At 35.4% G+C, this 16,190-nt stretch overlaps 1 protein-coding gene across 1 annotated transcript in view; it reads right to left on the bottom strand.

Annotated features, from left to right (window-relative positions):
* Positions 1-1,184: 1,184 nt before the first annotated feature.
* cemip2 (cell migration inducing hyaluronidase 2) overlaps positions 1,185-16,190 on the bottom strand; it is a 54,367-nt gene continuing 39,361 nt past the window's right edge. Inside the window, exons 20-24 of the mRNA XM_041256324.1 lie at positions 15,552-15,771; positions 11,398-11,499; positions 8,418-8,563; positions 3,458-3,564; positions 1,185-3,356 (exon numbers count right to left, since the gene is read on the bottom strand). Coding sequence (XP_041112258.1) covers positions 3,160-3,356; positions 3,458-3,564; positions 8,418-8,563; positions 11,398-11,499; positions 15,552-15,771 — 772 coding nt within the window. The 3' untranslated portion in view covers positions 1,185-3,159. The remainder of the gene's footprint in view (positions 3,357-3,457; positions 3,565-8,417; positions 8,564-11,397; positions 11,500-15,551; positions 15,772-16,190) is intronic.

Below are 16,190 nucleotides of genomic sequence, written 5' to 3'. Positions count from 1 at the left end.
CTGCAAATTATTAACTTTACTTATATTTAAACATTAAATTCTTAAACTCAGTGAACATGTTAAAATAAGGAAATGCATTAATAACTCATTTAATATTATAGGCTCCTTTTTCAGCAGTTGGATCTGTAGCTACACTGAAATGTTTACGCTTCACCCTGTGTAGCTCGCTGGCAGTTTTTTCATATTCTTATTGTGATTGGCTGCAAAGACAACAGGGCTAGCCAGAGATTGGATAACATTTGTTGGGTTGGTTTTTCTTGTGTAGTTTCCAAGTAACTGAAGACATTGTATTCTGGGAGTTTAGTGGAAGTTTTAAGGGAAGCAAACAAGCTGTGCACCAAAATTGTTATGCATATTTTTATATATTAGGAGGCAGTGTGGTCCAATGGTTAAAGTCCAGGGCTTGTAACCAGAAAGTCACCTGTTCAAATCCCACCTCTGCCACTCATTGACTCACTGTGACCCTGAGCAAGCCAGTTAACCTCCTTGTGCTCCATCCTGCGGTTGAGATGTTAAATCAATGTCCTATTGTAAGTGACTCTGCATATAATGCAGTTCACAGCCTACATCAGTAAAGCGCTTTGCAATGGTGGTCCACAATGAAAGGTGTTATATAAAAATAAAGCTATTATTATTAAATTGAGTTCGTATTTCAGATATTTTAATGTACGAAATGGCAGGTACACAGCTTATTTGGACCACTGCTTATATGTAGCACAACTTATTTGCAAGCTAACTCGAAACAATCTGCAGCAGAAGGAAGCTTTAACCACCAGGCATCTTCAAGGACTGGTAAAGTAGTAGGAGCCACCTTTAACAATGGTAAGTTTATTTGTATAATAATAAGCCCGACAGCCCCATCTTGTGGTAAAATGTGATTTTTATAGTCAGATTATCAATTAATACAACATTAAGAAAAATGACATTTGCTGAAGACAGTTAAGAGGTCTCCAGCAAATGTAATAATCTTGCAGTTTATGTTTTGATCCAAGTCGTTACTATAAAAGTATGGGACAGAAAGGACACATACCACCTACATCAAAGAGGCAGGCAAGGTTGTACTTATCCTTTAAATAGTCCTTTTGGCCTTTAGCTCAAAAGGAAAATATAGAACTATGAAAAACTAATTAAAATGCACAGAACCTCAGATTGTTAGCAAAAACAATGCCAGCAGCTGTTTAAAATGTTTTAAAAGGCAAATAGGTTTGCAATACTTTATTACTAAAATGTATATAACAGATAATGCACTAGTACTGGCACCAAATGTTCAACAATGCTCCCCTCAAATGCAAATTACAGTATTATCTTTACTTAGCCAGTTGATTTTATTCTTCAAAACCTTTCCCCACGAAACATGAAAACTGGATTTATTTTACATTGAAGTTAACAGTAAATAGTCAAATAAGTTGCACAAACCAGATGTGGGTGTGTACGTGTACGTCTTATTTGGCTAAAGAATAAGCTACAAATAAAAAACCCTTCTGCACGTAGACGTACTGAACAGTGAAGCACAACAGCTAGTAAGAGACTTTTCAGGCACAAAACAAACAAACAAGACAAATAGTAATTGTGTTCCTTATTTCTTTACAAGTTTGTAAAATCATTCTCTGTGCATTTTAGTCAATGTTTTATTTAGAATATAAAATGCACAGCAGAACTTTCACTGTTCTACGCTGAAATTTGTGGTTGACAATATTTTGTCTCTAAGAAAACAAACCTGGTGACAGAACATTGAAAAACTTACACCCCCACACTATAAAACATACTACCCTTCCTATATGTGCTGCTTTGAAAATCACCAAGCTCAATAAATTCAAATCCTATAGAACTGTACTGCAGAGTCTCCCTCAGTATTACACAGTGGTTAATAAAAAGCACATGGGTGTTCCTAATGGTAGACATGTTATGCTAGCATGTTACTGCAAATAACAGGATTAAAGATCAGAGACCTTTTATACATTCAGGGTATGAAAATATGCCCATTTAAAAACAAGGTGTAAAAGGCAACTACTACTGAAAAATATCTGTAAAAAAAGCCTATAGTTTCAGTCTTTTAAAAAGTGCAGGGAATGAATTTCACTCATGCAGTTTGAAATTAACCAAAGTAAAAGATATTAAAAACAAAACTGGTTTAACGTTTGATACAGTTATTCTTACATTTACTATATAAATCAAAGTCAGGATTTAGACTTACTGGAGTTAATAACAGCAAATGGTGTGTTATAGTTACTGTCATACAATGTTTAGTGTTATGAACTCCAGAGAGCCCTGCTCCCATTTTGAAAAGGCACAGACCACAGATTAACATTTTAACACGCACTTCATTATGTTGTTTCTTGGTTAACAAAAGAGTATAAACATGCTTTAAAAAATTACATTTTGGGTAATAAAATATCATCTAGAATTAACTTGCAATCAAGACTTTGGTAACAATTTCCGAATAGATATAAAAATATATGAACTGTCATTAAGAAACATATCTAGGACATCAATTAAATATGAAAGTTTAAGGTGCAATTTCACCTTTCAGTGGCTAACAAAATAAATAATTGCATTATGTTTTTTTACATTGAATTTTAATAAATGTCTCCCACAACCCTGTGCAGGATATTGCTTTACACCGAGCTGCAGCAAAAGTGAAATCTACCTTTCTTTCTAGAGAACAATGGTGTTTTTAATCTTGTTAAAACAACTTGGCATGAGTTTTTTGTAAAAGAGTACTAGATCAACTCTACTGTATAACTGTATTCTAATTCTAGGTAGACAAACCAAATCATGTTTCTGTCAATTGAAAGCTCATTAAAAAATGTGTTTCAGAATTTGCCTAAAGAGGAAAACACCCCTTAACTGTGTCAGGAGTCAGGATGTGTGGTTAAAATAATTTCTCCTTTAACTTATTTACATTTGATTGTATGAGGTTGTTAATTAGCGCACTGCACCAACCGTTGCCTGAATAGTTCAACTACTGTTTTATCTTTAACACAGACAAATGTTTATCAATTCCCATAGAAAGTGCATGACATGGCATTTGGAAGTTTGAGTTTACAATACAAAATACCCTGTAAAACGGTAAACATTTGGTAAACTTTTTCCTCTTCATAAAATGCCATAAATAAAAATAAGTTAGTTCACATTCATACTGTTGTTCACATTTCAAGGCTAGTGTTTGCTCAAAGCTTTCTTTAGAAGTTCCACATCCTTCCCCCGAGGCGTGTCAGCTTTGATGCAGCCATACTCTTCCAGTTGTAGGGGAATGTATTTCTCAAGCAGCCCCAGTTTTTTTCCTGCTGGAGCTGTAAACAGTTTAGCCCAGGAGGTGTTAACAGCTCCTCGAAATCCGAAGAATGCAAAGCTTTCTGAAGAGAAAAAAAAAAAACATAATGTGAAGCTTACTTGATGGAATTCAAATGCTTTGTATACAAATAAATCAATAAGTTCATACTCTGAAATTACAAACCTTTAATCTGAAGGTCAGCAACTTTGGCTATTCCCATAGACACCAAATACTGTGAAATGCTGCCAAAACCACTTTGTTTATTTCTTGTGCTAAGTAATACAATGGACCTAATGAATACAAAAAAAAACAAGACACTCTGAGTTAAAAGGATACATTAAAAGGCAAGCAAACAAAAACAAGAATGCATTTTTTTTTTTTGTGAAAAAATCTAAGTAGAATGTAAGTGTGAAAGATCAGTAGCATTGACATACCCAGAGGTTAGACAATGTGGCAGTGAAACGGTTAATGATATAAACAATGTGACAATAAAAAGATAATCACGAAATAAATTGTAATGATTATTCTATTGTCAACATTTGTAATTATTGCAGTTATTTATTTATTTATATTTATGATTTTGCCCACTCTGAGAACAACGCATCAACTGGACCGAATACAAAAAAAAACTAATAGGAACACCCGACAGTAGATGACGATAATTAACTAGGGTTGTGTTCAAAGGTTTGTTCACTAGCCAGGAATTCTAAGGTAGTTTTAAACCTTCAAAAGGTTCATCAGGTGGCATTCACACACTGTTTTTTTTTTTTTCCCCACAGCTGCCCATTTATTTGGGCAATTTCCATGTTAAAAATATTATGCAGGGAGGTCCCGAGTGGCACATCCAGTAAAGGCTCTCCGCGTGGAGTGCAGGATGAGTCCTATAGTCTAGATGTTGCTGGTTTGAGTCCAGGCTATTCCTTTGCTGACTGAGGAAGGTAGCTCCCAGGAGGCGGCTCTCAATTGGCCAAGCGCTGACCAGGGGAAGGGAGGGCTAGGTCGGCCAGGGTGTACTCGGCTCCCCGCACACCAGTGATCCGTGCAGTGACCTGAGAGAGACCCATAGGCGCCTGCAGGCTTGTCTTTAAGCTGCCCAGGGCCGATGTAGGCTGCCGTATACACACACACTTTCTTTTTTTAGAAAGTTCTGAACAACATTTTAAAAGAAAGCTTGAGGAGAGGCTCACCACAGCTAGTCTGTATTCAGATTTATTCATTTCCATATGCTCAGTTAATTGTAATGGAGTAAAACTCAAACTCTGATGTGACCAGCTCCATTTAGAAATGTGTTTCACCCAATAATAGTGGAGCTATTGGACTTGGGAATAGGAACTTAACATCCTTAAATCAACAATTATGAGAAACAAATCTGGAATTTTAATTCATGAAACACAAGACAGTAATAAACCTCCTAAATCAAAAGAAATATTTCTTATTATCGATCATTAAATGGAAACAAAAGCTTCAAGCAAATTGTTTTAAATTCACTGGATGTATCACAGCGCTAACATTCAAGCAGGCTATAAATTTGGTTAAAACCTGTGTCACATCACATTGAAGACATTTGATCTGTGTAACAATGAAATTGGAAATATCGACCCCCAGATTATCAGTAAAAACGTCGTTGAGCAATCCTAAGTGAAACAAGTGTTTTTCAGAACATACCAGGTACATCAAATAGCAAAAGGGTTAAACGTTTCACCAAGTTATTTATTGCTGCCCTCACGGTGGCGCTCCGCAGCCTCTGTGTACAGTACATATATTTAACTGGTTATTCACCTTGTACCACTGACTGACATGTTTATTTTTGTTTTTACTGACTACTAAAATTGGATGCTCTACTGCATTTGTGAAATTTCTGTCAAGTTGTTTTAACAAAACAGCACTTACCAAGCCGTTTAATATGTATTCTGGGAGCTGTAGTTCAAACGGAAGCACGTGTCTATGTCATTACATTGTTTACAGGGTCCGCCAGAACTACAGATCTCACAGTGGCCTGATGTCACTTACACACATTTTTGCTGATCTAACCAGCAAATGGCTTGTGTACAAGCACACTCCTTCAGGAGGCGGGGTTCCTTGCTGAGAGGATTTCACAAATTTCTGGATGCTAGCCTGTTATCTTTTTATTATTAATGACTCAGGAACCATTTCATATTTTTTCACCAAACCTTCGAAAGGCCCTACCTCAGCATGTGTAACTTACTCATTTCAGTGCCGAAATTCAGTACCATATAGCCTGTACATGAGAACAAAAAACACAAAGAAACCATGTGAAGTATATTGAATAAAAGGGAACTTTTTAAATAAGGACTTATCTTGATTAAAATGGCATTTTAGTTTGTATCTACAATAATTGATACCTATGTTTAGAAACTGTTCTGAGAGTTCTGTATTTAAAATACTGTTTTGTAAATAGGTAGCATATTAAATTTGCAAGAATTTTATTTTGTAGTTTTTTGCAAAATATCGTGCTGTATCACAATTATCGTGATAACATCCCACGGAATAATCGTCTGAGAAAATGTTCATATCATGACATCTCTACTTGACAGTAATATTAAAAGGACACATAAGGACCTTTTATTTTATTGTGTCACATGTTCCCATGTGTTGCTACAACTGTTTACGCAAGATGTGTGTATATATTTAATTTATTTTATAATATTTTTTTACATTTTGATGACTTTAACACTTAAATTGCATTTCCCGCCTCAAGATGGCTTCCCATGTATCTGCATGGACCTCTCAGAACTACATTTCCCATCATCCTCCTGCCCACATAAGTAATTGAGATGGATTTACCAAACGCATATTATCTGTGTGCTACACCTGTTTTCCTGGTGTATTTTTTAATACATCTTGGTCGGTATGCAGAAATAAATCCACTGGTTTTTGTTTTACTAACAGAACAAAAGATTAAAAAAAGATCCACTTAAAAAAATCACCCCTGTTAGTTAGAACTCAACACAGTAAATCTTTCAGTGTGTAATTTTCCATTTATTCACTGGAGAAAACAGTATATGCACAATATACCATCTGTGCCACCTGATTTAATGCTCAGTGTGATGGACACGATGCAACAAGGTTATAAAGATTTAGTTAAGGTTTTTCTTCTGTTTTGTATTATTTGGCAAAATTCGTTATTAAAAATAAGCACCGCTCAAAATGCATCAATTTTCAGTTTTGCATGTGCGTTTCACTAACACATATACAAACATTAACTTGTTTTGAAGTGAGGATCCCCACATTAGATTGTTTTATTAACTGTAATTATTATGTTTTACTGACATGAATTATTCATTTTGTAAATATAAATGTTAACCCAACTGAAATAACTACCGGTCCTCAATGTATTGGTCCTAAACAATAACAAAAACAATCTTGCAACACTATGTTTTTTTTGTTTTTGTTTTTCAGACCACCCCCATCACCCATCCCTTTTTTCACATTTAAGAGTCTCAGATTCCGAATTTGAAATAGACAGATAGAACAAAGCATTGCGCACCATGTCAAATCAAAAGAAATTCCAAAAGCTTTCAACAATTTACTAAAAATTAAAAATGGAAATTCAGATTTAAAAGGTATTCATACCCTCTGTAATTGCAAGCCTAAATGTGCTCAGGTGCAATAACATAGTACAAAAAAAATAGTACAAAAACCTCAACAAGTCACACAATTTGTTGATGGACTCCACCTGTGTAAGAAATTAGTGGATCACCTGCTTTAAATGAATCTGTGAGGATAAATACTGCTCTCTCTGTATGGTTCCACAGTATGGTAGAGACTTTCAAAAGAAAAAAATCAAAATGAAGACGAAAGAGCATTCTAAGCAAGTCAGGGATGTGACTGTAGAGAAGCACAAATCTGGGGAAGGGTACAAAACCATTTCAAAGGCATTGAACATCCCTTGGAGCTCAGTGCAGTCCATCGTACAGAAGTGGGAAAAATATGAAACCACCCTGCCTAGATCAGGCCGCCCCTCTAAAATTAGTTACCGGATAAGAAGGGCACTTCTTAGGGAAGCTACGAGGCCAACTGTGACTCTGAATGACTTACAGAAGTCAGAGGCTGAGATGGACGATGATGTTTATGTATCAACAATCTCCAAGGCATTCCACAAAAAGGGCATTTATGGGACAGTGGCACAGAAGAAGCCTTGGCTGAAAAAAAACATATCCTTACCCGCAAACAGTTCTCAAAACGTCACCTAGAAGATACTGCAGTTATGTGGCAGAACGTCTTTTTGTCTGATGAGACTAAAGTGGAATTTTTTGGCCTGAACGTTAAGCGGTATGTGTGGCGCAAATCAAAAACTGCACACCAGCCAGGTAACACCATCCCCACCGTAAAGTATAGCGGTGGTAGCATCATGTTATGTGGATGCTTTTCAGCAGCAGGGACTGGCAATATTGTCAGGATTGATGGGGGGATGAATGGCACACAATACAGAGAAATCCTGGATAAAAACCTGAGCCCCTCTGCCAAAAAACTCAAACTGCGAAAGCATTTGTCTTTCAACAGGACAATGATCCAAAGTACATTGCCAGAGCAACACTGGAGTGGCTTAAAATGGAGAAAATAAATGTCCTTGAGTGGCCCAGTCAGAGTCCTGACCTTAATCCCATCGAAAATCTGTGGCAAGATCTCAAAATTGCTGTCCATCACCGTTCCCCATCTAACTTGACACAGCTTGAGCAATTTTGCAAGGAGGAATGGGCAAATATTGCTCCATCACGTTGTGCAAAGTTAACAGAGACTTATCCGAAAAGACTACTGGCTGTAATAGCTGCCAGAGGTGGTTCAACCAAGTATTGACCCAGTTTAATTTTTATTATTTTATTGTTTACTATTTTCTTTCTTTTTGGGGGGGATTCTGAAAAAAAATGTGTGACTCGCGCAAATAAAAATTCCCAATCTAATGCATCAAAATCTCAGGCTGTGAGACACTTAAATGTGAAAAAAGGAATGGGGGCTGAATACTTTTTCAAGGCACTGTAACTATACATTGAATGTTGTTTTTTCAAGACCACCCGCACCTCTATGTATTATACACTTTCTAAACCTTATAGAACAGATCCTTAGTTCCTGCAATATGCTGTAACTTTGTGGCAGGTACAATAGTCCCAAATCTTTCCCTTACCTTTGGGGGATTCCAGTCTGCAAGTACTTTTCCATTTTAGCATCCAGCTGAAAGAACAATGTGTTTTTTGTGACTTTGCCAGTGCACGCATCAACAGTGACTAGGAAAAATCCTGACTCAGCAAAGGAGAACATTTCACCATTTACCTAGAGGAAACAAGAAATAAAAGTAAAAATGAATTGGAATTTTAGAAGAATTAATCTAAAGTGAAGGGACCTCATCCAGGCATGAATGAAATATTGGTTACACGGGCATGTATAAAACTGTAAATACATGATTACTTTGTGTTGGAAAAGTATGACATAACAATTAAAAGAATTGAGACCTAATATTTGAACTGACCATCAGGGTAAAGTGTTCTAGCCGCAGACAAAAGTACTGGCGGGATACACTTAATAAAATATCATTTAAGAAAACACAATGTTAAATACAAGCATTTAATGAACATTAGCCACTAATGAATATGCACAAAATACACAATTTCTGGTAGTTTAGCAAACAACATTTATATAAATAAAAAAGCAATTGAGCAATTTAAAATACAGATAAACCCGTTTTATAACCATCTCTCTTAATATCATACCGTTTATTATCACAATGTTTCAAAAACCACTCGCCATGCACCACAGGTTTAAGGAATTACCTCTCAATATCATCTCACAGACCCGCTTATTGCCACGTTTTGTGCAGCCTGTCAAATGCTGCGTGGGTGGCCCTTATTAAGTAACCACAGGATATAATTAATTTTTCAACGCAACTAACAACTAATAATCATTTAGGCCGATAAAACTGACGTTTTTTGCAGCTTGTCAAATGCTGCGTGGGCAGTCAAAGGGATACAGTGAAGTTAAAAAACTCCAACGTCACCAAAATGTTCTTCTTTAACAGTCTTATACAAATGCACACACAAAAAAAAAATCATCAAGTGCAACACCTAATTGATAGCTCTCATAAGTCGACAATTTTTAGATAGACACAAACTGTTTCGTTCCAGTTAATGATACAAAAGGCATTTGTCCTGTAGTAAATTATATGCATTTGTTTAAATGTAAAGAACGACTAAACGTACATTTTTAATTCACTGTTCATTTTCTTTCTTTTTTCTCGCACTCATAATGTGCTGTCACAAACAGGAAACGTGGTTTATATCATATATCAAATTACACCTGCACGCCAATCATGATATGAAGCAGGATCATCTGTATTTGTTCATGACAAAGTTATTAGCACCTTTATATTAAAATCTGCAAACATTTAATAGAACCAATTAAATATATTCATTGATTGAAAACCATTACACACTAATTAAGATGCATTGTAAATTATATAGCCAAAAAAAAATTATTATTTTCAACATCTGTTGAACAACAACATTTTGGCAACACAGCAGATGATTATCAAGACAAAGGAGTTGGATTCATGTCAGAGAAAAGCACCTGCAGCAATCTACAACAAAGGAAATGGTTACAGAACAGTATCACAAAAATATGAAATACCAAAAACACAGCACAGTACCACAGAACAAATTCATCTAAAATGCTTGAAAATTAGGGGTACAGCAGGGTGAAGAATCATCCGAGCAGCTAAAAAAAAAATCAAAGATTCACAGCCAAGGACTTAAAGAAAGATTTTGAAGCATCAGGCATAACTGTGCACAAAAGAACTGTACAAAGACACCTGAACACTGAAGAGCTGTGTGCATGTGGACCTCGCTGCAAGCCACTTTTAAAGAAAGTTCATACAACTAACTGTCTAAATTTTGCCAATTTCTTTAAACAGGAACCTGAAGCATTCTTTAACAAATCTGGCCCACAGTATGTTTGGAGAAAAAAGGGAAAGCCTTCAATGAAGAAAACCTTGTACCTACAATTAAACATGCATGATATGGGGGTGTTTTAGCAGTTCAGGTACTGGAGACATTTAACGACCCAAAGCATAAGGCTAACTCTTGAAGAAAATGAAGATAAAATAATTAGAATGGCCTTCGTAATCACAAGATCTCAATCCAATAGAAATGCTTTGGACTGATCTGAAAAAAAAAAAAAAAAAAAATGTAGCCAAGCACTGTGTATAAAATCTATCTGAGCTGAAGGAAATATGCAAGACAGAATGGGTCCACATTTAACCAGCAAGATGTAACATACTGGTTAATTATTATCATAGAGGTCTGAAAGCCGTAATAAAAGTAAAAATAAAGCAGGGTACCAATACTTTTGTCATGAATGAATAAATAAGTTTGTTTGATTTTGATAAATAGTAATTAGTAAAACTATAAGAATTTGTGTATTTAGCTTTTTATTTTATTAAAAAGTGGTTAAAGTTTATTAAATGCTTGTCCTTAATCTGTTACCTTAAATTCTGGTATAATAAATGTAGGGGGGGCAATACTTTTGTCTAAGACTGTATAAAGATATTCAGCTGGGGCTATTAAAGGTACTGGGAAAGGCTTTAAACACTAATCTAATACACTCATGAGTCAAATCTTTGGAGTTTCTTGGCTTTACAAAAACATTGGGCCTTATTCATAAAAAATAATTTTAAAAAAGTACTGCATATACCTGTATGGTGGGTTTACAGAATCAAATTATCCCTGGTCTTCAACTACATACCTTAAATAAGGTAACATGTAGCCCAATATTAGTGGGGATTGTGGTCTGTGAAAACAACTGTCAGGTTTTCCTCAGGACTGTGTTGTAATTTTCATTTAAATCAAGTTTGCAGTTCAGTAAACCATATTCAATTCTTATACAGAGTTTATAAGAATCTTCTCATTTTTCAAATAACTATTTAAACCCAAAACTGAGAACGTTTATACACACGCACACAAAAAAAAAAAACAGTATTGTGAAAAGGCCCCTCATAAATCAAACAGTTAAATAATTACCATGATTTAAACTTTGTGAATAAGCACCATAGTACATAGTATTTCACACATGTAATCTTCTATATCCCCAAAACAATGAAATACAATGCAACCTACTGTGATAAAGGATTTGTTATCTCCTTCTTGTAGCTCCTCCTTGCTCAGGGATTTGATCTGTGCTTGGAGGTAGGTTTTATGAGGATCACTTGTAAATACCATCTTTTAAAAAACAAAAACAAAAAATGCTAGTTAAACAAACTATAGTAATTACACAACAATGTACAGTAGAATGTGAATTATCCAATCTTTGATCAACCGTACATTGTAATCTACCCAACGCACATGTAATCACGTGAGGAATTATGCACACAGCTTCTGCTGCTAAAACAACTACAAGATTTAGCTGCCAAAAAAAGGACAAGCAGACTGAGGCAAATGAAAGTTACAGAATTATTCAGACCACCAAAGCCTTAGACGGAGCATTGTGTGCTTTAAATTGTTGCGGTAACTGTATTAATTTAAATTGCACGTTATTATAACATCTTAACAGCAAGTATCAAAGTACAGAAACATTTTACTGAACTTTTTTTGTAATGATTTCTAAAGTTTTGTAATGTGTCTAAATTGCACTGAATTATATTCTTTGATGATTTTCAAAGTTACGAAATGTAAAAGCACTTATTGTACTGATACCATTCTTAAATTGGTAATAAAAAATAACTGAACATTTGTGTGATTTGTAAATTGTATTGGTCCAGAAAAAACGAGTGGGTGGGGTTTGGGGGCGGACGACACATGATATACTATACAGGGCATTGTGGTGACTGAAGTTCTGCACTGGTGATGAGCTCATAAGAGATCAAAAGGAATAGAAAAAAACATGCATGATAAAAATAGTCAAAAAATAACCAAACCACCAAAGACAACATTTTTTAGATACTTTCAAAACAAGCCAAACTTGGATGGAAAAAAAGCAAATCTGGCAGCACTGATCAAGGGGGTAGCCTAAAAGTTGCATGCATTACCTAGTAAATGTTACTTTGAGTTCAATGTACAAATAAAATGTGAATTTGTATAATTTAAGAAAAATCGTTATTTTCGTGGACCGAAAATGTCATGGGTTTATATATTTTTTAAAAATTTTAAATGACTTATCTGAGCATTTTTCACCTACAAATGTGGCTGTTCATGGTGTGGTTTTGCACGGGACACTGCAGCTTTGGTTTAATGTTTGTTTTGTGAAAATATTTGAAATGACAAAACTGGACATACTGCAGCAGCTTTGAATTGTATTTTAGCATTCATTAAAGGTATGTTAACTGCACTTCTTGATTCCTTATCGCGACTGTGTGCTGTGCTCTACCTTTGAATTTTAAGCATGCCTAATAGAAAATGTAATCTACCTACCTAATGTTACAAATACCCCCTCTGCAATAATGCCTGTAATTTCGCCGTCTGAGTCAATGCCCCACCACTCACCTTTTTTATTTATTTATTTATTTTTTTACCATAGGCATGACAGCTAGGGCTGTGAGTTTTTACACATTTATTTGGGTTTTACAAATAAATTCCTTGATCTATTTGCTACACACCACGGTGCGTATTAGGCAGTTAATAGAAAGGAGTCCCAGAAACATCGACATGAAAAAAATGAAGAGCACACGAATCTGTGTTTCATCTTGTAAAAAATATTACATAGCACTACATAACTAGGGATGGGAATTTTAAACGTTTAAAACCTATAAACTCTAAAGAAGTGATTAAACATTTAAGAACATGCTAGACATTTAATCGGTCACTTGACAAATGTCACCAAACGCATTTTTTTTTTTTTTTATGCATTCATTTTAGTAATTTATCACCAGTAGTCCCTCGCGTATGAGACTGCTCTAGTGCCACAACAAGGGTGGATATTATAAAAAGGAAGGTTTTCTAATTGGTGCAACAGAAAGATTGACACTGCGGCGGGTTTTATTCTCGGTCGATCTGGCGCTTCATTGGTGCACTCTGTGTTCATGCCTGCAGTAGGCGTGGTATAGTATCAATTCCACGGAGGGGTAATAATGTTAATGACAAGCGTTTTTTTTTTACTTTGTTCTATATTTAAAATGGCATCTCTAAACAAAGGAAGCCACGTTTGGGAGTATTTTGAGGAATGCGAAAACCGTGGTATGTAAATAATTATACCAAACAAAACTGCCGTACCACAAAAACACAAGTTCAATGCTTCACAATTTGAAATGAAAACATTCTGAATTACTGTGGATGGAGCTACTGATGGCAATGAAAATCAAACACCCATAACGACATTTGTAATATATTTATCTGAACAGGGCGTGAAAAAGGGAGAAAGAATTGCAATTAACACAGACTCATGGACCCCATTCTCCTATCTTCCCATAGGCAGAAGGCTTTTTTTCACTTTGGCATTTAAAATGACTTGTGGCAATGTTAGGAGGTTTATGTACACTAGGGCAGTATGTAGAGGAGAGTGGCGTTGAAACTGTAATGCTCAAGTACTCGTCTCGAGCAACAACAGATCTCAAAAATCCCACCGCTACTATCAAAGACTGCAAACTTTTAAATCTCTGAGGCAGACTTTTCAATATCGGTCACAGTGCTCTTTAAAATTCCAAAATATTGTGCTATTTTATCCCTGGTAATTACCTTTTCCAGAAATGAAAGTATTTCCTACCCCCCCCCCCAATTGTTAGCACAACTCGCTTTCGTGTAGCTATTTTGTATTAGCGATGTAGTGGGTGATGTTCGTCTCTTTTTTAAACCATATAATTTTGGGCAAAGTTACTATAAAAAAGAGAAAAAAAAAACTACAAAAAAAAAAAAAAAAAACACTAAACAGGTTCTTGTTTTTTTGTTGTTAAATGAACCTTTTAAGAAACACACTATTCTAAAAACATTATACTATCAAAAATGCGTTCAATAATATGTTGGTATATAGTTATATATCCACTAGCCAACTTTAATTACAACCATAAACATTTCAATATATACTTTGACGTGTACGTTTTGTTTTTTGTTTTTTGTAGTTAAGCCTTTGCGATGTTAAACCGTCATTTGCTTATTCAGGATTTACTTGCTTAAAAAATACTGACCAGGGCTGTTAGTATCAGAATGTAATATAAAGAGTGTGTGTGTAGATATGGTTTAAACGCTGACAATGCAAAGCGTTTAAACGTTTATCAAAATTTACCAAAAGCACGTTCCTATACATAACCCATCTCAGCCTCCCCTCTGGGGTCTGGATTTTACATTACTGGAGCTACTGTGCCAAAAATACATTGAACAGACTATGCACACCTGTATGTAGTTTCATTCACACAGCAAATTCAAGTAGCTATGTTTCATGTATTTAAAAAAAAAAAAAAAAAATATTTAAAAGCCAACATTTCTTTGCTTTAAAAATATCCAAATAGTGACTATTTAATTCAATATAATACTGAGCATAGGGGTCCCTTTTTCCAGTAATGCACTCTGTACCTATATGTGTATCTGCAGTATAACTGTGCTTGACTGCCTGCTTGCTTTTAAAATTAAACACCATTCACTGAATTGAAAGTGTATTTAGGGTTTTAGTCTGTGCACTGTCTGGATATGTATGTACTACTGTACTACTTTTGAAAGTGTACCTATATTCTATACTATTACTGTTGACATTAATGCTGTACAAGTGTTCTTTAATTTAAAATGATCTAAAAAGAACAAAATACGAGTTCTAGATTCAGATTATTTACCGTGATAATATTAGGATATTGTCATTTTCTGTTCAGCTTGTATCGTGATGTGAAACATATTTTATCGCTGCAACCCAATTAAGCGTCCCATGATGACTGTATGAAGACGAACAATTAAGAACATAAGAAAGTTTAGAAAACGAGGAGGCCATTTGGCCCATCTTGCTCGTTTGGTTGTTAGTAGCTTATTGATCCCAGAATCTCATCAAGCAGCTTCTTGAAATTGCACAATGTTCCGTCAAAGAATGTCTAAACCAAGTTTCAACCACTATATCCCCATTAGGTTATATAGTGGTTAAAAACCTAAAACTAGTCCATTGTAGTGGATGCGTTAATTTAACAAGATTATGATCTCAAAAAAGCAGCTAACTGCCAGCATACATACAGGCAGAAACATGCTATAACATTTGTAGGATAGGACAGTGAAATGAGATAAAATCCCTGTCAAATGTGTGAAACAGACCTAGAGTTCAAACACAAGAACAGGGAATACTTGATTTGACTTTCGCTTGGGTTTACCTTAGCTGCTCCACAGTTACTGCACTGTGTGGTGATCCGTGGCGGCATTGCTATGATGGCCTTTGGTGGTTTTGAGTACTTTGGATAAGCTTTTGTCATGCAGTTGCTGATGTCTTTGGACTTAATTGTGGCAGTGATTTTCACCCGCTCACAACCCTGAGTAGAGCAGTAACTATGTCCATCTCTGCTGTGTTTTGCTTGAAGGAATATCAGCAACAGCCTAAAGAAGCAAACACACAATTCTTATTATAGCTTATTGAGTTTATTAATATTAATCTTCTCTGGCCCTCTAATAATTAAAATTGATGTTGGAATTTTCACTTTATACAGTAAATCATACATAGTCCTTTTTTGGTGCTGGGACAGAAAGGGTAATGGAGAATTGTAGTTAGCCCAAGTGTTTAATCATATTCTAACTGGATACAATTGTTTCTGCTTCACACTTATCCATGGCTGTGCTCTTATTGACTGTAACTGACAATGCTCCCTTATAAAAGTCTACCATACTAAAAGTACGGGTGCACCGATAATCAGTAGCCTATCAACACGGTACCAACATAAGGAAAAAATTTCTTCCTGCACAGAATTTGATAATTTAATGTTTGGTCAAGCTCGCAAGAACACAGGGACACTCATTTT

Source organism: Polyodon spathula, chromosome 1 (genome assembly GCF_017654505.1).
Source record: "Polyodon spathula isolate WHYD16114869_AA chromosome 1, ASM1765450v1, whole genome shotgun sequence".
NCBI classification, from domain to species: domain Eukaryota; kingdom Metazoa; phylum Chordata; class Actinopteri; order Acipenseriformes; family Polyodontidae; genus Polyodon; species Polyodon spathula.
This window is presented reverse-complemented; position numbering and strand designations above follow the sequence as displayed.